The sequence below is a fragment of the Physcomitrium patens genome, chromosome 9 (genome assembly GCF_059467195.1).
Source record: "Physcomitrium patens ecotype Gransden chromosome 9, ASM5946719v1, whole genome shotgun sequence".
NCBI lineage: Eukaryota > Viridiplantae > Streptophyta > Bryopsida > Funariales > Funariaceae > Physcomitrium > Physcomitrium patens.
The window spans coordinates 14,006,682-14,029,588 of NC_143418.1; the positions used below are offsets into that span (position 1 = coordinate 14,006,682).

At 34.9% G+C, this 22,907-nt stretch overlaps 3 protein-coding genes and 1 long non-coding RNA gene across 8 annotated transcripts; 1 reads left to right on the top strand and 3 right to left on the bottom strand.

Moving 5' to 3' along the window:
* The first annotated feature begins 4,004 nt into the window (after window positions 1–4,004).
* LOC149988391 (uncharacterized) lies at window positions 4,005–7,435 on the top strand. The gene is made up of 2 exons (XR_016504852.1): window positions 4,005–5,590; window positions 5,829–7,435. It is a non-coding gene; the product is annotated as an uncharacterized LOC149988391 (long non-coding RNA).
* Window positions 7,436–8,658: 1,223 nt separating this feature from the next.
* LOC112286212 (protein WHAT'S THIS FACTOR 1 homolog, chloroplastic) lies at window positions 8,659–10,763 on the bottom strand. Its single transcript, XM_024527886.3, has one exon. The coding sequence runs from the start codon at window positions 10,622–10,624 to the stop codon at window positions 9,182–9,184; it is 1,443 nt and encodes a 480-aa protein (XP_024383654.2). The 5' UTR covers window positions 10,625–10,763; the 3' UTR covers window positions 8,659–9,181.
* Window positions 10,764–12,931: 2,168 nt separating this feature from the next.
* On the bottom strand, window positions 12,932–14,734 carry LOC112286348 (cell division topological specificity factor homolog, chloroplastic). Of its 2 annotated transcripts, none has more exons than XM_024528147.3 (2): window positions 14,573–14,734; window positions 12,932–14,124 (listed from the first exon to the last, which is right to left on the bottom strand). In XM_024528147.3, the coding sequence occupies exons 1-2, from the start codon at window positions 14,582–14,584 to the stop codon at window positions 13,492–13,494; spliced, it is 645 nt and encodes a 214-aa protein (XP_024383915.1). In that variant the 5' UTR covers window positions 14,585–14,734; the 3' UTR covers window positions 12,932–13,491. The 2 variants fall into 2 exon arrangements, with proteins under 2 accessions (XP_024383915.1, XP_024383914.1); XM_024528146.3 differs by having other exon boundaries at window positions 14,507–14,734.
* An 896-nt stretch (window positions 14,735–15,630) lies between these two features.
* LOC112287055 (BTB/POZ and TAZ domain-containing protein 4) lies at window positions 15,631–20,007 on the bottom strand. 4 transcript variants are annotated; one of them, XM_024529672.3, is made up of 7 exons: window positions 19,341–20,007; window positions 17,816–18,997; window positions 17,581–17,711; window positions 17,192–17,344; window positions 16,754–16,922; window positions 16,345–16,658; window positions 15,631–16,199 (listed from the first exon to the last, which is right to left on the bottom strand). In XM_024529672.3, exons 2-7 carry the CDS (start codon window positions 18,533–18,535, stop codon window positions 16,055–16,057), a joined length of 1,632 nt encoding a protein of 543 aa, XP_024385440.1. In that variant the 5' UTR covers window positions 18,536–18,997; window positions 19,341–20,007; the 3' UTR covers window positions 15,631–16,054. The 4 variants fall into 4 exon arrangements, with proteins under 4 accessions (XP_024385440.1, XP_024385441.1, XP_090109387.1 ...); XM_024529673.3 differs by having other exon boundaries at window positions 16,769–16,922; window positions 19,341–19,959; XM_090253261.1 differs by having other exon boundaries at window positions 16,769–16,922; window positions 19,419–19,953.
* Between the last annotated feature and the right edge of the window lie 2,900 nt (window positions 20,008–22,907).

Below are 22,907 nucleotides of genomic sequence, written 5' to 3' on the forward strand. Positions count from 1 at the left end.
AAAGGCCATGGCCAATAGGCATTCAATATACTATCTGCAACCATAACAAGGGTTTTGGTGACTTTAGAAGGAGCATTTGAGAATCAAAAGTAAAGATTATAAGGTTTAATATTTGAACTATAATTTATGTGTAGATTTTAAAGGATTTGGAATTAGAATGATGAAATTATAGCCAATTGAAGTTAAGATAACTTTATAAGATATATTATTGTTCTTTTGAGGATACAAGGAGTTTTATAACAAATTTTAGAAGTTGCAAGGTAAAACTATAAGGGTGATTTTAAGATCTACATCTTTTGTGAAAGAATTTTTGTATTTAAAATTTGTATGAAGGAATTATAGAGCATTAAAGATAGAACATGTAGTTCAAAGGTATCAAGTGAGTTGTTTTGATGATAATAATGATTGGAGCCATATCTTAAGTTTTTGGATGAATTTTTGGCTCAAAACTTTTAAAAGTGTGTGTTATTAGGTTAAAAAGCTGTATATCAAAATTTAATGGTATTTAAATACTTAGTTTGTGAGATATGAAGAAAATTTCACACAAGTGTATATAAGAAAGGATTTGAAGCTAATATTAGGATTTTGGCAATATCTCAAGATTTGAAACAAATTTACAATTAAAATTTGTTGTTATAGTTGTTAAAAGTATATCAATACTTCATATAAAATTTTGGTTTGTTTGGAGAGTCCAATCATGAGATATGAGTTGATGAAGTTTAAAAAAAAATATTTTAAAGATACACAAGGTTTTATAATATTTTTATCATATTTTTGGTGATCTTTAGTATTTAGGGCTTATGTATTAATGTAATTGCTCCTATAGGGACAATTTTATATATAAATTTGGTATTTTTTTACTTTGAGACTTGGTTGAGTAATTAGTGATACCTAGAAGCCTAATGCTTTTTTAAGGCAAATTTTGTCCATTTCAACATTGTATGTACTTTTGGTAATTCACAATACTTTGTTAAGTAGATAGCACTTGCTTTAGTCACAATGTCATGAATGATTATTATTATTTGATCCAAAATAGTATTTCTTGTATTATAAATATTAAAATTATAGTATCATATTATAATATGACTATATAATAAAAATATAATCAAAAATAAAATTTTAATTAATATCTAATCATCTTGATTCAATAATAATTTAAGATATTTAAAGATAACTTTTATAAAATCTTTTTAATTTATTTTCTTGTCCTAATAGCTAGTAGATTAAAAGTTGGTTAGTAATTTTAGCTTCTAGAGTATAGAAACTCTTTTATTGCCTTAAAAAGGCCATAAATTAATAAAAGTATAATAAAAGAGGTAAATAATTAATATGGTTAATACTAAGATTGAATTAAAGATAGAATCAGGCTAAAAAATTCCTAGGATAAGTTGGATTGATATCTAAGGGTCGACCGTTTGTGGAACAAGATCAAAATTAGATCTCTAGCTACTTAAACAACCACCTAAAGCAAAGCATAGGAGCATTTAGAGATTGGCAATTAGAATTGGAGAGCTAGCTTTAAGCTTATTCCAAATACATGAGGCTTCTTTTCATAGGATATGAGATGGCTTTGTAATTGTTGTACAAAGTTAGAATTTATATCCATGACTTTGAATTTACAAAATACAATTAAGACTAGTATTTTTAGTTGATTCGTGTAATTGGTGTTACAGTTCAATATTTGATAATACTTAGTTGATTAAATGTGCTAAATATGCATAAAATTTTATATTAATCTAAGAGTGCGGTTGAGATATATTTGGTTTTTGGTACAAGAGGATATAAAAAATTAGTAATTTGAGGTTGAATAGGATTTTTATGATATCTAAAGATCTACTAGTTTGAACAAGGTGAAATTTGGCATGGTCTTAGAAGACTTGAAGATCAAGCTACAAACCAATTTCGAGCTAAAATTAATAGTTGACAAATGAGAAATTGCTACTAAAACATCTACATCAACTTTCAAGTTGGCAGCCAAATATCATCATTGCGGTTTTTTGGATGTTTTTTCACAATTTATAAATTGGATTAGATTGAATTTTTTTGAGCATGTAGAAGACCTATAGTAGCATTTGTGTAAAAAAATTTCCACCAAGTGGATGGCTAGATTAAGAGCTACAATTTATTGAAGCTTACTAGCTAGAAATAGAGCTTGTAAAGAGAAATCAAATTTGCTTAATTATAAAAGTAATAAGACAATTGGAGTTTGTATATGATTGAAGTAACTAAACAAAATATTTTTGAGTACTTTGTATTAGCTTTAAGCACTTTTGAATTAAAATTCAAATTACATTTTTTTCATATGGATAAAACCTATTTGAATTTCTTAGTTACTTGTAAAATACAATTTCACCTTCTATAACTAGATGCCTAGTGCATTCTCAAACAAGACAATACATAATATGATAACAATTAATGAGAAAGAATATTAAGTATTATTTTTTGGTGGTTATATTATCATAAAGTTTAATTACTTTTATAGTATCATAAAAAATTTCTATCAAATTTGGATTAATAATGAAAAATGTGAAGTCTTTGACAAAGAGGTTATATTAGATGGCCAAGTTTGCTTCTACTAAATCTTTGGTGCCTAACTATATCTTTGGAATGTGGAATAAAAATGTTCAATCAATCTATGCCTTGGCTTGACTTGAAAAAAATATTTAGAGAACTTACTATTGTGAGATTACTAGCTAGTAGCATTTATGAGTTAGGTGGAATAGTTAGCAATGTTAGTACTTTGAGGATCTTATTGTATTGTGCTAATACCACTAGTATTATACCTTTGATACCAAATGGAGATATTAATTAACTATACATGCATTGGTCTGTAGGTCTGAACTTCAAAAACGTAGTCCAATTGTATTGGTCGTTTGTATGCCTTGATAGTGTTGTTAAATAATACAACTATTAAATGAAAGAAGAGAGGAAATTTTTTATTACAAAAGAGCTTAAATATAAATATTTTAATAAATTATCTTAGAAATATAGATAATAGACAAGGATGTAGTAAAAATTAATATGTACTAATATTACCTTCTTATAGAAGATACTTTTATTTATTTTATAGGAATATAAATGAGCCAAATCAAAAGAAAATAGATATATAATTAATATATGCATCTTTAAAAAGGAATGAAGAATAGATTTAAAAAATTAAAAAAAAAAAAAAAAAAAAAAAAAAAAAAAAACTCAAAGAATCAATATTCAAAGAGAATTGCTCGTGAATCAAGGTTGAAATCAAACCTTAAAGTACAAAACCTATAGCAACTTCAAGTTTCTTTGATTGATTGGAGAGTAGAATTTGAAAAAAAAACTTATGAGAGGAGTTTTTAGAATTAATTTCATGTGATTTGATAGTATATTTAGAATTAGAGAGCTTTTCAAAGAAAGAAGTATATTTACTGGATTTGGATTTTTGAGAAATAAAAAGAAGTTTACAAATTGGATGATTTTTTGAATGTTATAGTATATTTATAGGTAAAGATTTGTAAATTTATTATTATACTTGTTGTAAATGTGTATAAAAAATTTGATGTCAATTGAGATGTTAAATTAAAGGTTATAAGATTTTTTGTAGATTATAGTCTTGGATAATTAAAATTTAGGATTAGTAAGGATTTACTCAATCTTGCAACATCTACTAGTTTAATTGAAGCAAAATTTGGTGAAAGTAAGAAAGACTTATATATATATATATATATATATATATATCAAAAATAAATTGAAATATTTGAAGATTTCAACAAAGAAAAAATTATTATTGAAAGATCAGCATTCAAGTTGGAAAAGAAAGGTGGCCAACATCTAAGAGATTTTGAGAGCTTTTCTTTCAATTGGTGAATTTGATTCTTTTTAAATTTTGTAAGCTTGTTAATTTCTTGTGGATTGAGATTTGAATAAAATTTTAGTTAAGATCAATGATTTGATTAATATTTTTGAGGTTATAAAATAACTAAAATAATTGATTAAAATTGAATTAAGATTTTCTTGGATTTGTTTAAAATTTGATTAAAATTTAGTTAGAATTTCATTAGGATTTGGTCTAGGGTTTAGAATTTGGTTAAGGTTTCATTATAATTTGGTTAAGATTTGGTTAAGGTTTTACTATAATTTGATTAAGATTTGATTAAGATTTGATTAGAATTTGGTTAGGATTTATTTAAGATTTGGTAAAGATTGGTTTAAAATTTCATTAAGATTTGGTAGGATTTGTTTAGAATTTGTTGATGGTTACATTAGGATTTAATTAGGATTTAATTATTTTTTCTATTTTTAATATTTTAAAACTATTTATTTGATATATTTTTAGGATTTTTTTATTATATATATTCTTTTAAGATTAATTTATGATTTCTTTATGTTTTTTTTTGTAAGTTCTTTGAATCTTCTTGTGGAGTTTAATTAAAAATTGATTAGCATTGTTATAATTTAATTGAAGTTTGTTTAGAATTCTATTAGAGTTATTAGGATCTTCTTATTGCAAGTTCTATTTTACCTCCCACAATTAGGTGCATTCTCAAGCAAACTTCATGAAATACAACAACAATGTAGTTGATATATTGAGAAAGTGTGGGCCGGACTGGCTATGATTACTATTTGTGGTGTCATACTTCCAGCCTTGATGATGAGCTTTTGCTGTACAATGTCAAAAACTTAGGAGTTCTTAGTGAGCAAGTCCAGCTCTAAGAGAACTTTACAGCTGCAACCTTACAGCCGTACCCTATACATTGGTACAACTTCTCCAATTCCAAATACAACCTGCCGATGGAACTTTGTACCAACCCCATGGCGTAGTCTCCATCCACATTACTGTTGTATGTTGTAGGTTAAGGCACCACCATAGAGGCCATTGTCAACACCAGAGACCTGAGACACTGTCTCTCAACTATCCAAGATTTTACAATAGAGAGCTTTTGAGATGGCGCCATGCAGTTGAGTGCAAAAAATGTAATGGACATCATAGCATTGTTCCGTGGTCTTTGAACGTTGTCCACATCTGAGCCATAGTGCTATACAAATGTGCGGTTTAGTTTGAAGGCTTGGGTGTGGATTGCTCAACTGATAACCGTCGGAACTCAGAGAGTATATTGAGCATGAAGGGGTGCAGTGGACACGTCATAGCGTTGTGCCCCATCTCATTGGAAATACTGCAGGGTAGCAGTCTGCGCATGAAGGGGGTCTTTTTGGCGCCGTTGGTCGAGTTGTTGACATTTTGAGGTTGCCAGTTCGCAGTGGCTCAGAGAAATTGCAGTTGTTCAATGATGTCCTCAAGTGCTGAATCAAGATCATGCTCATCGAGCTTGAATTCGGGAAGGGCTTTGGTGGTTGTTCCAAGGGTAGTAACTAGTGTTGCCTTGTACAGTGGGGTCGATTTTTTCTGGTCAGTGATGCGTAAGAATGTTATGCACATCTTCAAGTGCTTGAGCATTGCATCATCGTCGGTGAACTGATCCACCTATGCCTCGCGCATGAGATCCAGTGGGAGAGATCATATAAAAGGGGCACGGGCAATATGCCGCATGAATTCTCCCTCGTCAATGGTGGCTAGCTTGGCACGCAAAATGAATCGCAAGAAGTGCAAGTCAAGGTTTTCTTTGTGTTTGTATTCTATACTTTCAAGAAAGTCTCATGCGGCATTGTGTTGATCAGCCGAGACAAATAATTTTTTGCTCAGATTCTGGACTAATGCCCAACTGCTTGGGATGATAGTATTTGCACGTGATTTGAATAGATCTTTGGCGTTGGTTTGTAGACAAGTGAGGAGCTGTGAGATCCAATATGAATCTAGCGTTGTGTATGCGTTTGCCACTGTTGAAATCGTGCAGGAATGCCATGAAGTCGATCGAGAATATAGTTGCTGAAGGAGAGTGCTGGTAGACAACCCATGTTGTTTTCTGAGCTTGGCGTGGGCACGGGGAATGTGACACCATATCAAGGGCGATGGATATTTGCTGAAACCAGAGGAGGTCGAGGGAGACTAGAAAGGACTAGGATGGAGGTGGTCGTGGTGCTCGATATGGAGGCAAAAAGGAAGGCGAGGGATGTGCTGCCGATTGTGGACAATGGAGTCGGTGTGGTGCCTTGTTGTATGAGGTAGGCTTGTTCTTCCGGGGTCATTGTGAGTAGGGCACGTAGTAGTAACTCAGCAGCTACTAGGTGGACATATTGCGAGGTGTCGTTTTGTTCAATGTTGAATTCTTTGTCCATAGCTTCGTCGAAAGTTGTCAAGGTCAAAGATTTGATTATGGTGGAAAACTTGTCGGTGGTGGAGAACTCCATATGCGGCACCACTTAGTCCAACGCTCTCAAAATGGGTAGCTTGTCAAGTTTGTTAGTCATGAATACTGTAACCACAGGGTAGCGTTCTCCTTGAGGATGGGTTGTGTGTTCCATCTTGATGCCGAAATTTCAATATAGAGTTGTGTAAATGTTTGGGAGAACAGAGCACTGCCACGCCGTGAAAAGCCCTTTCTGGTCTGGTGCCATGCAGTAAGATAGATGTACTAGGGCTTTTCACGTATGCTGATGAGAATGTTGTGCATGCCGAATGCGGATGCATCAAAGTGGCCAATATCCCGATACTTCAAGTGGAGAGGGTCTATTGTACCCGGAATCGTTAGTCATTGTACCAGATTTGATATCTTTGGGCGTCTATGTAGTGCTCGGGACTAGGAAAGGTTGCGGACCTCTTTGCATGATGCTAAGTGTTTCTCTAGATATAAAACAAGCGTTAACAGATAGTAAGGCTCAACAGGTGTAGTATTGAGCTTCTGTCGAGAGGGGTGGCTCTCTTATCTAGTTGCCGGATGATTGGGAGCTCAACTAGAGTTGCGCCATGGTGTCTCTCCTGGGCGTCTTCCACTACTTGTGAAGATGACGCAGTTTCGTGGTTGAGAACATGTATGTCTTGTCGTGTGTCTATGGTAATCAGTGATAGTGAATTGCTTTGGGTTAGCAGTACCGTGTAGCATTGGCGATAGAGATCCGTGAGACTGAGCGATGTCGTCTATCTCCAGCGTCCTGCTCCCGTCAAGGTTGGTGTCTGGCTTGAATGTTGTTGTGGAAATGCGCCTAGATTGGTGAGTTGAAGCACCATCTCTGCATGCAATTTTGCTACTCGTGTCTCCGTCGTCTCCGGACTCTCCTGAGGGGTTGCAAAACCACTCTCATTCACGACTTCCAATAATTAAGTCTCCTAGCCCAACTACTCTTCAACTGCTCCCGTACATCTCAAAGTTTCCCAAATTATTCGGTTGATTCTCTTGAGATTTCTTGTGTTCATTTGAGTTCTCTTAGCCTACACATGATTCCGGAAGCCGTAATCTAATCCTTGCGCATACTTGGCGTCTCCACCAAATGTATAGTCCAGCCTTAATCATGTCAAGGCTTGGACAAAAACTACACATTAATAATTACATGGAAAAAATTAAAAACTTATACTCTGTTGAGGTTTGAGTTGTTCTTTGGAAAGTGGCTATCATGATTATAATTATGAAAATATTAATTTCAAATTTGTAATATATGACTATAATAATAAAATAAAAAAAAGGATATGAAATCTAAATTATTAATTCTACTTCAACAAAGTATTAGTAATAAAATAAAATATTTAATTACATTTCACTTACAATATTTGTACACTTTAAATTATATGCATTGTACTCAAATAATCTCTTTCTGTATATGTGATTAATAGATTTGGACTCTTACACATTTTTTTTTGAAGAGTTAACAAAACTTTTGCACATTGTTATAAAGAATATTATAATTGTGCTTGTTTTAAAATGTCAAGATAAAGGTATTATTGGCTTCTTTTGATGATATTTTGGAATATTTGATTAATTGAACCTCTTCATATGTAATTTTGTGCTTTATTAGTGATTAAAGTTCGATATATACTTTCTGTTGTACAACAAAAAACTATGTAAGAGAAGTGATATCAATAAATATGACTACGATTAATTGCATCTTATTTTTATGTACAATTTAAATACACTTTGCGTTACTCCTTACATGTAGCAATACTATTATTTATTATTATACTTTTAGGATAAAAAAATGATTAGAATAAATTTATAACTATACACATGTATAATGAAATAACAACAATACTTACTAATTAGGAACTTTACAATGCTTAAATTATTCAAAGTCCATGTATGAAACATAGAACAAAACTTAAAGATAAAAATAAAACATTAATTTTTTTGAATTATTAAGGCATCCTTTATTGTTAGATCTCTAAATTAAAAAATATTACGAAAGTAGTTAGATATAAGTCGAAGTCCTATAAAAATATCTTTCATTTTTATCCCATACCCATCTCTGATTCTAATTATACCCAACAACTCAAACAATAATAAAGTTGAGCAAAAAAAGAAACAAAACAAAAATATCTTCACACGATGTAAACCTTACTTTGAGACAACAACCATCTCGATCAACATGAAGCATTGACGTAAAATAACTAATGAAAAACCCAATAAACGAAAAAGGAACATGGAAGGAAAAACGAGTAACAGAGATTGCAATCAGTATTGTCAGTAAACCAAGGGTGGCCAGGTTTAGAGAGGAGAAGTGACTATTGGATAGCCTTTCACTCCATTCACAATACGCCATTTTCCAAAACTTCTTCGTTTCTCATAATCTTCACAATGATAAAGAACGATCAATGGATTTCAAGTCACGTTTCTTACAATACGAACTGCAAGTCAACTCTGCAAATGATGCCTAATATACCGTAAGCTATTGTCTACACAACGGATTTTAATCTTCTGCACTTCCCTGTATGAGTTGAAGGATAACTTTCATAACGACTTTGTGATTGCCACAAACATACCATCACTGCTAAATTACATCAACTCAAACGCTCAGCAACAAGAGAGTAAGGTGGTAAAGGGACGGACAAAGAGAGAGCGAGAGGGAGAAAGAGAAGGAGAGAGAGAGAGAGAGAGAGAGAACCATCTGGAAGGGAATTCGTAGAAGAGAAAGATATGTATATATATACATAGATATATATATTCACAAGTGAAGACCAAAATTTCAGAAGCTGAACCTTACGAAGGATCAACATATGAAGGGTAAGGACATGATAGGCTTTCACAATGTTGTCAAATGATGGGTAATCTAAAACCAAGCGAACCCTCCGTAGCGATCCACTCAACAAAACAGCTTACCATCATTCAATGTCACCACTCCCTCCGTTCGATGCTCTCCGAATCTGTTCAAACAAATATTCGTCGTCATTATCATCCCAATCGTAGTCGTCGTCATCGTCTACGTCGTCTTCGTCTTCGATCTCGCCCTCAGACCCGTCTCCATCCATGATACTATCCAAGTTCTCACGTAGCCTTCCTATTGAAACCAGATCTAACATTCGTTCTCTCAACGATACCAAAGGATCTTTTTCTTTCAGCTCAGAATTTTTGTACGCTTCGTGAAGGAATACGGTGTTGCTGTTCCCCTTCAAGGATACGTAAAAGTATTCAGGGTGTCTTACGAGCAATCCCCATATATGCTGAGACAAGTGGAAGTCTCTTCGAAAATGAGAAAGATGACCCAATGCCATCTTCTTATCTAATGTTAGACTTAAAAGCTCGTGTACAACTAGAACAGCAGCCTTCTCAGCTTCAGGTGTACCTTGTTTTAAATTGTTTTTTTCAATTCCCTTGTACGGGGAAATCGCATTAAGTTCCCGAAATTGAAGAAGTTTTAACATATCGGCCTTCTTAATTTTTTGATTCCCTGGCAATGTTAGAGTTTTCTTCTGAAACCTAGGGGTTAGTGCAAATATAGACTCCTGCATTTCTATCTCCTCACCTAGACTCCTTGCCAATTTCTTTTCTAGCTCTTCTCTGGCTTTCTGGTTATCCTGAGCAGATTTCTCCAGAGCTGTGACTGCTAGTGCTGAATCCCACTCCTCCAGAATTAAAAGCGGGCCAAGGCCACACGATCCAACCTTAAAATACTGACTATGTCTGGACAAGAAATCCGAAGTAGCGAAATCATCTGGCAAACCTAGCTGTTGCCGGATATGTTCGATCTTTGGTATCGCGATGCTTCTATCAATGGACATCATCAGAAGTTTCCGTAATTTCGTTACAGCGATATGCTCCATCTCCTCAAGCAGTTCCTTCTCCTTAACATACTGCATCTGATATTGAGACGTGAACCGAAGGTACTCTACATCTCTTTCCTCGTACACTTGAAACACCGCTGGGAACCTATGTAGCAGGGGAAGAGTTTTTTTCTTCCCTTTCAATCCTAAATATTTCCAATACTTCTCTAAATCTTGCAACGACATTATCTCACCAGGTTGCTTCACAAGAATCTCTTTAATCTTAATCATGTGCTTCAGCTTCTTCTCTCCATCAATTACGGAATCAAGCTTGTAATCCTTCTTTCTCTTTATGACGGCCGTGATCACCAGATTCTTGCATTTTTGCTCAGAAAAGGAACAAGAAGAAGAGGAAGAAGAAAGAGAGCACCTCAGACTCTGCGTGCATCCAAAAAATGAATGACGCTTTGCAATTACTCCCGGAGCTGCAAAAAAGGACGCTGAGACTGATCGCCTGTCCATCCGCATGGCTCCATGCAAGGTCGACGCCACATGCAACTCCATCTCTACCCGCTCCTCTATGCTTGAAATTCCATCTCTACCCGCTCCTCTACGCTTGCAACTCCATCTCTATTCTGCCTCCAACGCCATGCTCGCAAACCTCTCGACCCCACCCCCCTCCCCCCCCCCCCCTCCCCCCCCCCCCCCCGCTCACTAAACCCTTCTCGACAGACGCCTGAAGACGACGGATACGCCGGAAGACGCGAACAGACGCCGGATGCAACCTCGCGTCACACCATCACGTTCCAACGTTTGCTCCCAGTGGTTCCCACACAAAAACCCAGCTTATTTATTCACTAGCTTCATTCTGTAGGACTAGTCTCAATATCATTCATAGAACTCTGATATGATATTAGAAGAGAATACTTATTCACTATCATACCATAAATTTTGTTGATATAACTCGGAGGAAAAAAAAACTGTGTGTCTGTGTGTGTGATAGAGAAGAGAGGTATCAATTGTTGTTAATCATATTCTAAGTAATAACCTAAAGTGTAAATGAAGATTTGAAAATTAAAATTATTACACTTGTCTGAGTGTAAGGTTGTTTTGGTCATATTATCCATATTATAAATGTGATTTTGTCATGACATTAATAGAACGTTAATTGGATTGATTATGTTTTTATTATCTGCATTTATGAAAAAAAAAATAATAATAACAATGATAACATCCTAAATATAAAATAATGTAAAGTATTATAATTCAGATGCTTTGCTCAATTTTTACTATATATATATATATATATATATATTGAATATTTATGAGTTTGAAATTTGTGTGAATTTCCATATCATTCAAAAGTATATAATTTCATTTATCTGGTGTTAAACAAAAACTAATGTGATCAGAATACACAAACTAATAAAAAATTACATGTTTCATGTGAAACTCATATATTATTTCTTGCAGCTTAAACACGCATCACATTTACTGCATGAATCAATAATTTACTGTAAAAGACTGTTGGTATAATTATTTTTGAAGAATTAATTTTAAAAAAAAAAAAAACATATAAAACATATCAAATTAATTAATAAGTATACTTTTCTACTAATTAAATTTATGTGGTTGTTTGCACTAAAATAAGATGTTCTAGGTGCATTCTAAAAAGTTGTGTTTTATGATTAGTAAAGTATTTTTTTCTTTAATTAATTACTATTTTAATATTTGAAGAAATAAATACTTTACTTATTCTTTCTTCTTCATTTCGATATTTCATGATTATAATGATAATTATTATAATTTCTATTTTAAATTAAAATTAGTTACTGAAAAACTGTAGTATCATCTCAAAGAATAAATTATTAGAAGTTAAACCCAAAACATAATGCTTTATAATAAAGTATTATATTAATGTTTTATTGAAAAGAAGAGCCTTGAGATCAATTTTAGCATTTTTGTCAATGATACAATATATTATTCGGAATTGCATGTGATCATTTATGATAAATGTAAATATCAGATATTTATAGAAAAAAATAGGATGCATTACAATGAGCTTTTTTTAAAAATAATTTAGATTAGCAAGCCCTACACAATGCAAGAAAAATATTAGCTTAGTTGAAAATAGTCTTATTTTTTCTTTTGGTTGTATTGAATATCAAATTCTATAATATTATGTATTCCTAAAACCAAGAAGCGTATTACATCAAATTCCACAAACATGTGGAATTTTATATTTGTATTTTTAAACGAGAAAGGAACCTTTTATAGATGTCACACTTAAACTGAAATCCCTTGTGTTTTTAAGTTGATTGAAAAATCTCACATGATCTTGAGACCATTGAAGTTGGCAATGCGTATTCTCGTACTGCATCTGCAACAACTCATGCTCAGTCATTAAAGGAGCCAATGTAAGCTCTTTGTTGACTCTAGGATTTTTACGCAATGAGTTGACTAGACGTCGAATATCATGCTTTAGTACTTCATTGAAACTTTTTTACGATCAACACAAAATAAGGGTTGACATCTACGTTTTGAAGTTGAGAAAGAATACCATCCACGACCAAAAGCCAACTCCTAAGTCAGAAGCCATATCTGAGATCATGTGAGACGCATTTACTTCGGCATTCAAGCAACAAAGTTGCCTCTGTTGGTGTGAACTGACAGTGTAAGCTTCTACACGTAAACATGACACAGTACATTACAAACCCAAGTATAGTAGTGATTGTAAAGTCAAGGGCAAGATATTACACGCTCTTTCAAGAACACTTAATGTGACGGTGCGCATTGTATGTACGAATGGCATGTGCACAAAATTGGGTTCAGAACCAGATTCTGTACACATCAAGAGCAGACGCCACATGGTATCATTGAAAAGCCCTTCGTCCAAACTGTGGCCACAAAGGTCGAAAATGAAATTGAACTAATTACATTCTCTGTAAGCTTGTCTGCATTTAATAGAATCAAGCCTAGCACAATTGGATTGCCTAAAGCCCTTAATAATCTACAAATATGCAACTGCCAGCAAGTAACAAATGACTAGCTATACGCACCCGAGATTCCCATTTTATAGAAAGACAGATGTCTAAATGAAATTACGGATAAGAAGTCTTTCTCCACGGTAAGCAGCTATTCGATGTAATCTGGAATTTAATAGAGGATGAGGAAACCATGATGAGAAAGTGCCCAGGATTTGCCTCACGTAACTACCAATGTTGCTTGGTGTGTGTTGGCGATTCACTGAACTCCGGAGGCCTTGATTCTGATTGCAATGTTACAATCATTCTGAGATGATAGCAGCCAATGTAGCCCTTCTTAACTTCTTTCAAAACAGGAAGCATATGCACCAATATCGAAGTTATGCAGACATGCAGACATCCTGAACGTCGAGGAACTCGTAATTAATAACAGCAGCTTAAATCCTCTCAAACGTCAATTCCTTCGACATCGGGACGCTCAAAACGGATGTCAACCATCCGAAAAGAACCTTCCTTTTCCTCGCAATCAAAAGCCTCCAGCTCGGAATGTACAAGATCCCTGCTAAACTCTTGGTACTGGGGCCTGACTCTTCGGACCGGTACCGTCACGGAGCAAACTGTGTTGAGATCTGCGTCGGAGGTGACGTTGAACTGGACTTTCTCCTCTGATTGAATCTCTACGAAATCTGAAAGGGCACCAACGATGTTGGTCACGATCTTCTTCTTTGCTTCCTCATTCACAGTGCACCTGTCGGAGATTAGAATCATTTTCAGACGCTGCTTCGCAACGTCTTTGTTCGAGGACGGCTTGGCTTTCGCAGGAAAAAGAACAGACCATGCACGTGTGATACGCTCCATAAAAGTTTGGCTCTTGCCACCCGTAATTTCATCCTCTTCATTGCCCGTGGAGAAGTCAGCTCTAGAGTTTTCTACTCTACTCTTCATGGCGATGCAACGAGACATATTTCGATAGTGTGCGTGGCGCAGAAAATGTACACGAGCGCTTGGTCCTTGAGCGGACTGCAACATAACTCTAGAACATTGTGAAATCGGAACAACATGGCCACTTCCTTTTACATCCTGCACACATCAGAGTACTAAGGTCAATTTGTAGCAAAATCTAGAAACCCACGCACACACGGCTTTACATTGTTGCCCAACCCAAATGTGTTCTGCCTCAAGCCCACCTTGAGGGCTTCCTGGTGTATTTTTTTGTTACTTTATATTTCAAATGCTGGCATAACAGGAATATGGAAAGATACGGAAAAGTTTGTTTCCACTCGGGGAAAACTCTCAGAAAAACACAGAGTTCTGTAACGCCTTGAAACAGGCAAAAAGACCTCAAGTACTCGACATAACCCCTACTGCGTCATATTCTTTATTCTACCAAAAAGAAAAACAGAAAAAAACACCAACTCCACTACTGTAGCTTCGCCGTTTCTCAGTCAGAAAAGACCAGTACTTTTGACGGTAATTGTATCCCTGGAACGACACATCCCAAGTCTACAGACTTCAGCGAGGTCGCTACCACGGTGCACATTGTGCGAGCCTCCCAATGTAAGCACCACGAGAGTTAGCAGCAATCAGTGCCACTTGAGTCGGTCCTTCCTTCACGCAAGCTGTGCATTCCAATGCACAGCGGCGCACATAAGCTTTGCTTCAGCCTCCAACGCTGTGCTGCATCGCCGTGGTACATCGACTGAGATCACCGATTTCTTGGATCTGGTTGCCATAGAGATGGCGAGTTAGGGTTTCAGAGCGTTTTGTCTCTTCCGACTAGTTGGACGCTTTTGGTTTTGAATCGGAATCAAGCGGGAATTGAATATCTATGATATGTTTGGCATTTCATAGATACACGGGACGCTGCTTGAAGGTCTTCGTGTCACACCACAAGTCTGCTCAAAAATATCATTCGATTCTTGAATGGAGAGATTTATTTCATAAATGATTTTTACACATAGTAGCCCACTTTACTGAGCTGTGGTTCAAAAGTCTCATGCAAATTTCTTGTTTGGTGAAGAAAATTTATTTTTTTAAGAACTTTCACCTTTGGAACTGATATCAACGGCTTGTCGATGTCTTTTGCCTTCACATTTGTACTTAATGGTAAAAAATTGCAACAACATTCTTGACAGAATAATTTTTGCACAAAACATGAACATAAGAACACACGTTTCTGCAATGTCATGAACATCATATTAATAATCAAGTTGTCTAAGAGTCGATTTCTAATAATAAGTAACAAAGAAAAAAGAAAAAAAGAAAAAAGAAAAAAAAGGGATTCTAGAATGCAGTGTAAATATAACATCTCGAATTTGCATCACATCATTATCATATTTGTTCAACAACACAGTTTTGTACGCATTTTTCATCTATTTTGATTGTTACAAAGCTTTAATTTTAATGAGGTGCAAATTATCATCATTGGTATGTTTCAAAGATCACATATAAATTTATCCTTCTTTATACATGTTCATAAATCTTGATTTAGGTGATAAGAGTGAAATTTGCCAAAACATTGAACATTACTACATAGTAATTGGATCTGTTCTTCATTGAGAAATGCATATTACTGATGGCAACAGGTTTTGGAATGTAACGTTCTATACATTTAAACGTTCAAGCTCACCTTCTGAGGAATAATACACAATAGTACAATCAGAAGTAAAGATGTCTTTGCCTTGACTACAACTAAGATAGTCCTAAAACTTCTCTACGTGAGGTATCTACCTTTACGGTGTGGCTTACACCACTACATTATGGGTTTCCTTCTGTTTTTGCTCTGCTTGGATTTTTTTTTTTTTTTTTTTTTTTTTTTTTGACAATCTATATTTAGGGTACACACCCAATGATGCTTGTAAATGCCCATTTTGAGAAACCCACAGAAGTAAAGCTAGACTTCACCATGAGTGGTAACAAGACATGTCTTTGGTCAATGAGAATAGCAACCCAAATCACTCCAAACTCATCTAGTTTCCCATTAGTTCAACAAATCAATTCTTTCAAACAATCATACTTGTGCCAATCGAGCAGATACGGCGGCCAGAGAAAATGGTCCAGATGCTGCTTTTGCAAACTGGACCTTGCGTACCAACATCTTCCACCGCATCTCCTCCTTTCGGCTGGGTTGCTGTCCCACCCGTTCCCTAAAATGCCTACACATTAAACCCTCAAGAGCTCAAAATAATGGAAATCAAAATGGTTGGGATATCTGAAGTTTGGTGAGTACGCCAATCTGAATTAATAAACATCTTTTGATGGCATAAAAACTTGCAATAGAAGGTGATCAAGATCATTTACCGGCAAAGGGGCACTTTGCACGACTCTTGCACAGTGCACATGCGGGAGTGGAGCTCTAGAAGCTGCCACATGCGCTTACAGTGCACGCATCCACCAGAGACCTTCAGCTTGCAGGCAGCAAAGTGGCGTACCAGGGACTCCAACCCTTTACAAGCTGGATAAGCGCAATCCCCCTTGCGTTCATCCAAGACTTTATCGTGAGGACCAATGGACCTACACCCGTCGCGACATATGTGTACCAGAGCTTCCATTGCGTCGTGCAGTTGCGTATACACTTTGTCTTCCTCCCGCTTCCGCAACCGATCTCGCTTTTTCTGCACATGTCAGACAAGGTTAGTAAATGCACAACATTTAATTTTGAAGTGAAAACCATTCTATATGGATTGCTTGGATTTGAAGGACAACTTACAGCGGCGAGACTTACGGAATCAAATTCAATCACTGCCTCTAATAGATCCTGTTCAAGACCCGGCTCGGATTCTTTCATAGCCCTCCAGCCATCTGATCGCGCGACATCCTTGAAGTCGGACACTATTCGCCGTAAACACAACAGATAAAGCCGAGGCTCATCACATAACCTGAAAGCGTCGCATATTTAGCACAGTGAAATAGACCTCACAGGGTAACAATAAAAGAAAACAAAAACAAAAGAAAAAACACACACACACAAAAAAAAAAAAAAAAAAAAAAAAAAGGATACGAGAAAACCAACAAACAAATGACGAAGATTATCTGCTACCTGCAATAAGCGACCCTGTTTAGCTTCAAAACAAAGAAAAATTTAGGAGATTATGCCGGCTTCAGATGAAAGGTCTGTGACAACGGACGTTATGAGATGAGATGATACCTGGATATTTGCAAGACATCCACCACATTCTCAAGATTTAGCAGGCCTTGCTCAAAGCTGTCAGTACATATGCGCTTCAGGGCCGGAATCCTATATGCGTGAGCAAGCACTATCAAGTGAAGCGCAAACTCTTCCACATCGGATTGCTCACAGCTGTTCCAAAATGCACCAGGAAATTTACCAACACCCACTTCATACCAAAAGAAAATACTAACAAAACCTATGACGACATTCAATCTCACCATTGATGTCCAAAAAAAATGATAGATCAATTTTAATTCAGAAAAGTCGTCATCAGTTTTCAAGCATCAACTAACACAATTCAAGCAGCACACACAGCTTCAGACTATCAGCGGCAAACAATTGTGCCAATCACTAGGTTTACATACCGAGAAGAGTACAAAAAACGTAAGAAACATCGAACCGCTTGGAAAGGAACACCACGGATACTAATTACAGCATGCCTTGAAAGTTGGAATTGCTCCAGGAGTAGACATTTAAGTACAGAGGAGCTGCTCATCTGCTCAGAAAAATTCACAGATTGGAGAAATATAAACCCCTAATTGAATGAATCGGCAAAAACCCATAAGCACGTATAAACCAACACGGATAGACAAAGCTTACCAAGACCGTTGAATGAGCGCCTAGTTGGTGTCCATCATTCGTACAGACTGTAACATCAGTATTAATACCTTCAAAGAACGCTCTGTCCCACGTATCAATGGTTGACTTAAGAACCAAAACGGGACCACTTCTACTACACTCTTGTGGGATCCTCTTCAAAGTACTGGACAATTTAACGAGCTGCCGGCGAAACCTCGGTTTTAAGGAAGGAGGTGGCGGGGGAGCAGGTATTCTTCCAGGGGTTGTGCTTTTGACAGCAGGAGACGATGATGACGGACCTGGTGCCAAAACTGGAGATCGCTGTTGCGAGGATGACGAAGCGAAACTGGATTGCTTTGATAATCTTAGGTCACTCGAAGATGACGATGAAGCCAATTCCTGCAAGCTCGGGTACTGTATTTTGCCTGAAGGAGGCGTGGAAGAAGATTCTTCAGAGACGATTTCTTCTGGTGGAGATTGAACCGAGTCATATATTCGAGTCCCGTCTGCTGACAAGCTCCGGTATACAGATGGAGATTTCTCCTTAAATGACGATGCAGCTCTAAGCAGAGCAGCGTGAGCTTCTGAGTGTGATTGTGACGGAAGAGGTGCTCGTCCAGAAGTGGAAGCACTATCCAGCCCGAATGGTCCAGATGAAGCCATACCCCCCGACCCTGCAGAATTAGGATTATCGAGATGCACCCAGAATTGCACTTCTTTTCCTCTAGTGGTGAGAATCATGCTTTCCAGAACCAAATTGCAAGTCTAACTGAGACCTGGACAGGATTTACACCAGGACAAAAGCACCTGATTAGCTCAGGAAGACATATGAGCCCACAATGGACGAGTGCGAGGGATTATACTTCAGTCACATGTCAAACCCTAAGTCCCATTTTTGTTCGAAAATGCTTGTGGTAGTAAACAGGTTGCATCACCGCAATGGCTTCAATGGAAGCCATAACCAAGAGAACACAGGTTTCGTTGAATAACTGGTGCAAACCAGAAAGTCCACAAGCACCCGAAGTCGTTTCAGGAAAAAGCTAAAGCTTATTAACCTCTTCCGTCTCCGGACAGGATTCCAACTTAGCTATTCATACCCAACACCGATTGTGTGCCCTGCGCCAATATGCTCGCGAAATTAGCTAGCACAAATTCTTTTCCAAACACCGCTTCGGTGAACAAGGTCAAAACGTCCAGTATTCTCTGCACAATTCAATACGAGCATTGATTGTTATCTCACTGGACTTTGTATACGGGAACGGCAAAGATAAGATCTGGCACATACATAGGTGATAATCAGAGTCCGATTAAACCTAAGCATCAAGGAAGGAAGGTTCAAGAGCTGGAGGCCATAGTCACTAAACAAATTGAGGTAATGGCGAAAAGTAAATGTCGGGACTGCTGATGTCTACAACACTAGAAGCTAGATCGCCGTCACAGTCAACATCACCGAACATTAATTAGAATGAAAATTGACTAAAGTCATTTGTTAAATTGACAGGCATTCCACACAGTGTACTCAGACATTGAGACTGATAAGACAAACCTTAGATAGGTATTCCCTGGTCAGGTATCGGTAATGATTCCTCACTTGATTAGTTGGCTAATTGTGAGAAGAATATACCTGGGCATGCGGTCAACTCACTTCTAACTCACAACGCAAAATTCCAACAATAACAAGCACCGCTACGGTGCGTTGCAAGCGCGGCAACAATGTGCACGCAGAGATCCACTTCCTATCTACCGTCTGCCCCCTCCTCACCATCTTCTACTCTCATGTCTCTACGGCCGCTACACACCTACTGGTCAAGTCACATGAATCCAAACACTGCGAGTCCGTGAATTACCCTGCCCTGGTTCAGTAACCTTCACCGAGACTCTACAACCTCCTCCCTTTTTCTTCGGTAATCGCGGACAATCAGCTAAGGATCAAGGCAACGTCAAAAGTCCCACACAAAAACACGCTTGTGCTTTAAGAAATTGGCAAATTGCAGGCACCCCCCGTTTGATTTGTGCCGAATATTCTTGACTACCTACTCGCGGCCTGCGCCTGCGAAAGACCTCACCATAGTGGTAAATTTCGATGACGGAGCGAGACTGAAAGAAAGCAGACTCATCAACTGCACAGAGCGATGGACTCCATCGCGTATTCACGGAGCTTCGAAGAGACCCTCGCGTCGAGGCATCAGGTGAGGGTATTCGATTCTACCCGCGCGATGAAACTCGTCCCCGCCCTTTCTCGATCGCCTTCTTGCCATGTTAACGAGCTTCCCTGAAGTTTCTACGAATGGTAGGGTAAATGAAAATTGTGTGCTTGTGGCGGTATAAGATAAATAAAGGATCTAGGACTTGGAGATTACTTTTCCTCGATAATTTGTTCAGGAAATAAATTTGTAAAAAAAATCAAAGATGCTACTAGTTGATACTTTTTTTCACTACTTATGTTGAAAGTTTACTCTTTATGAATAACTAAGTTTATAATTTAAGATCATATATATATATATATATATATTAGAAAAAGTGATTTTATTTATATATATTATTATTTTGATATTATCATTTTATTACTATATCCAAAAGGCCATGTATACAACCAATTATATATTCAATACATATATTGCCACATATAACCATAATCAATGTCAATATATTACTTTTAAAGTTGTTTCTTAAATTTTAATAATAAATAAAATTATATATATATATATATATATATATATATATAAACATATATATGAAAAAAATTAAATTATGATGTTTCAAAATCAATAGTAGCATTCAAATAAAATAAAGAAAAATTCATCCTTTATGCTCTTAAAAGATGTTATATTAATTCTAATGCCTATGTAATTTTACAAATTACCAACATATCTTTGTTAGTGTGTCAAGTAACTACCACCTAAACAACTATTCTTCTATTGTCTATTGTATAAAAATCATAGTATTGATTTTCTACATTTGTTGTCATTCATATTCATTGCCTCAAAAAACATTAGATTAACATTGCTTACATTTTCCATATTTGTTTGTACCTTGAATTGAAAGCTCAAGTATTGTATTACTAAGATCAATGTTAAATTTTATTATAGTGTTGCAAATAAAAATGATAAATTATAAATAACATCCAAAAAAATTGGTGATGATTTTTTTATAATTTTTATCTTCTATCTAAAAGCACTATAGTTCTTTGTCATATTTGTTTTATTCATAATGAATCTTCACTTCTTTTTTCTTTACCAATCAAAATCCTTGTTCTTCTATTAAGCCAAAAATTCTCTCAATATAATAAATACTTCAATTATGTACACTATTCAATGCAATAATTGGACAATAAGAAATGTAGATCCAAGATTATATGCCCCTTTGAACATTATAAAGGCAATTTTAAATGTCACCACCTTTAAACATACAAAAATAAGCATTCATTAATCTTGCAAAAACTTAAATTTTAAATTTTATATTGAAATGGTTTATTTTTTTTCTTGATAAAACATAATCATATTAGAAGTTGTGGATTATCCACTTTTAAATTGATATTGTTATTGGATTTTTTTTGTCCACAAGTCCTTTTCTTTACTTATCTTGAGTAATATTAGATATATTATTTTATTATTTTATTATATTATCATAGCAAAGCTTGTTGAAATAAAGAATATAATGACATACATGGAAGAATAGATGAAAAAGTTAATCTTTGTAATACATCAATTTAATTTACTACCACAAGTACCAATAAGATTTGCAAAAAGTGAAGATATAGAGATAATTGAAGCTGCTTCAATACCTACATCCAATTATATTACTTCTTTTCTAAAGGAATATTATTTAAGCATCGAAAAACTAATAATTACCTTACTTGAGAAGTTTAATAATACAAGATGAAAATTTTGAGAATTTATAAATCAAATACAACTGATGATTGAACTTCAACCTCAAAGCTATTTAATTCCAAGATCACAAATCAAATTTATTGAAATATGTAAGTCCTATCAATGAATTTTAATTGGTAGATTGATTAAAAACATAATTTTAAGTTATTTAGATATCAAATTATTAAGATTAAAATATTTGTTAAATTATTCAAGTATTTATTAGAATTTAGTAGTGGTTGTAAGTTATAAGAGACTTATTAGAAAAAAGCCATTAAAATGGAATCTTAGTAGGACTTGGAAAAAAATATTTTTGTTGATTTAATATTTATACAAACTATTGGATATTCATAGTTAGTTATTGAGATCAATGTCTACATTGGTCTTCTATTTACATGTGTTATTAATAAAAAATCTATAAATATTAATTAATAATTTAAAAAATATAAAAAATTATCTCATGGCTTTTTAATTATTTTTTATAAAAAAGATTTATAATTAATTATAATTAATTATATTTATTAAAAATTAAAAATTAAAAAATATAGTTTTAAAAATATTATAATAATTTTAAAATTCTATTTAGAATTTATTAGGAATTATTTATGAAATTTTAGAGCAATTTTTAAGACTTCAATAAAAATTAAATTTTATCACCTAGAGAACTATTATAAAGAAATGAATTAAGATTTAAAGGTTTTTAAAGGTTCTTGTACTAATTAGATTTTTTTAAATACAATGGTGAAGTCAAAAATATAAAATTATTAGTTCTAGTAGTAAAAAAAAAAATAGGAGGACCAGCAATTAGTTTAGTCTTTGTAGGAAGAAAGGTGTTCAAGTTCTGTATGAGTTGTAGCACCTTCAATGGAATTAAGAGGATAAGACTAAAGCCTCATAGTCTCTCTAGGACATCCTTATATACTACATGTGAGCCTTGATGAGGCTCTAACTCTTAATCTATAAGCAAGTTATTCTTGAAGTAAAATTTATTTACTTAATTTTTTTTATTATTTATTTCTTATTCTTAAGCCTACATAACTTATTCATAGTTAATTGCATTTATAAATTTCTTATATTATTAAATCGATAGTAAACTTATCTATCTAAAAATATATTTTTTAATTTTTAATTTTAATTATTATTAGATAATAATCTACTAAACATACTATGATTAAGTTTTAGAATATGTGGTTGCTTGATTTTTTTTGTTATTTTCTTATCTCACTTTTTATCATTAATTACAA

What these genes read in the sequence shown, in the direction of transcription:
- LOC112286348 (XM_024528146.3), bottom strand. Translation starts at nt 14,584, where the DNA reads ATGTGCACCGTGGTAGCGACCTCGCTGAAGTCTGTAGACTTGGGATGT. An exon ending in GGATACAATTACCGTCAAAA is followed by an intron (nt 14,125 to 14,506) that starts GTACTGGTCTTT and finishes TGATGTGTGCAG; the next exon opens with GATGTAAAAGGAAGTGGCCA.
- LOC112287055 (XM_024529672.3), bottom strand. Translation starts at nt 18,535, where the DNA reads ATGATTCTCACCACTAGAGGAAAAGAAGTGCAATTCTGGGTGCATCTC. An exon ending in GCGCTCATTCAACGGTCTTG is followed by an intron (nt 17,712 to 17,815) that starts GTAAGCTTTGTC and finishes TTTTCTGAGCAG; the next exon opens with ATGAGCAGCTCCTCTGTACT. An exon ending in GATGTCTTGCAAATATCCAG is followed by an intron (nt 16,923 to 17,191) that starts GTATCATCTCAT and finishes CGACGCTTTCAG; the next exon opens with GTTATGTGATGAGCCTCGGC.
- LOC112286212 (XM_024527886.3), bottom strand. Translation starts at nt 10,624, where the DNA reads ATGGAGTTGCATGTGGCGTCGACCTTGCATGGAGCCATGCGGATGGAC.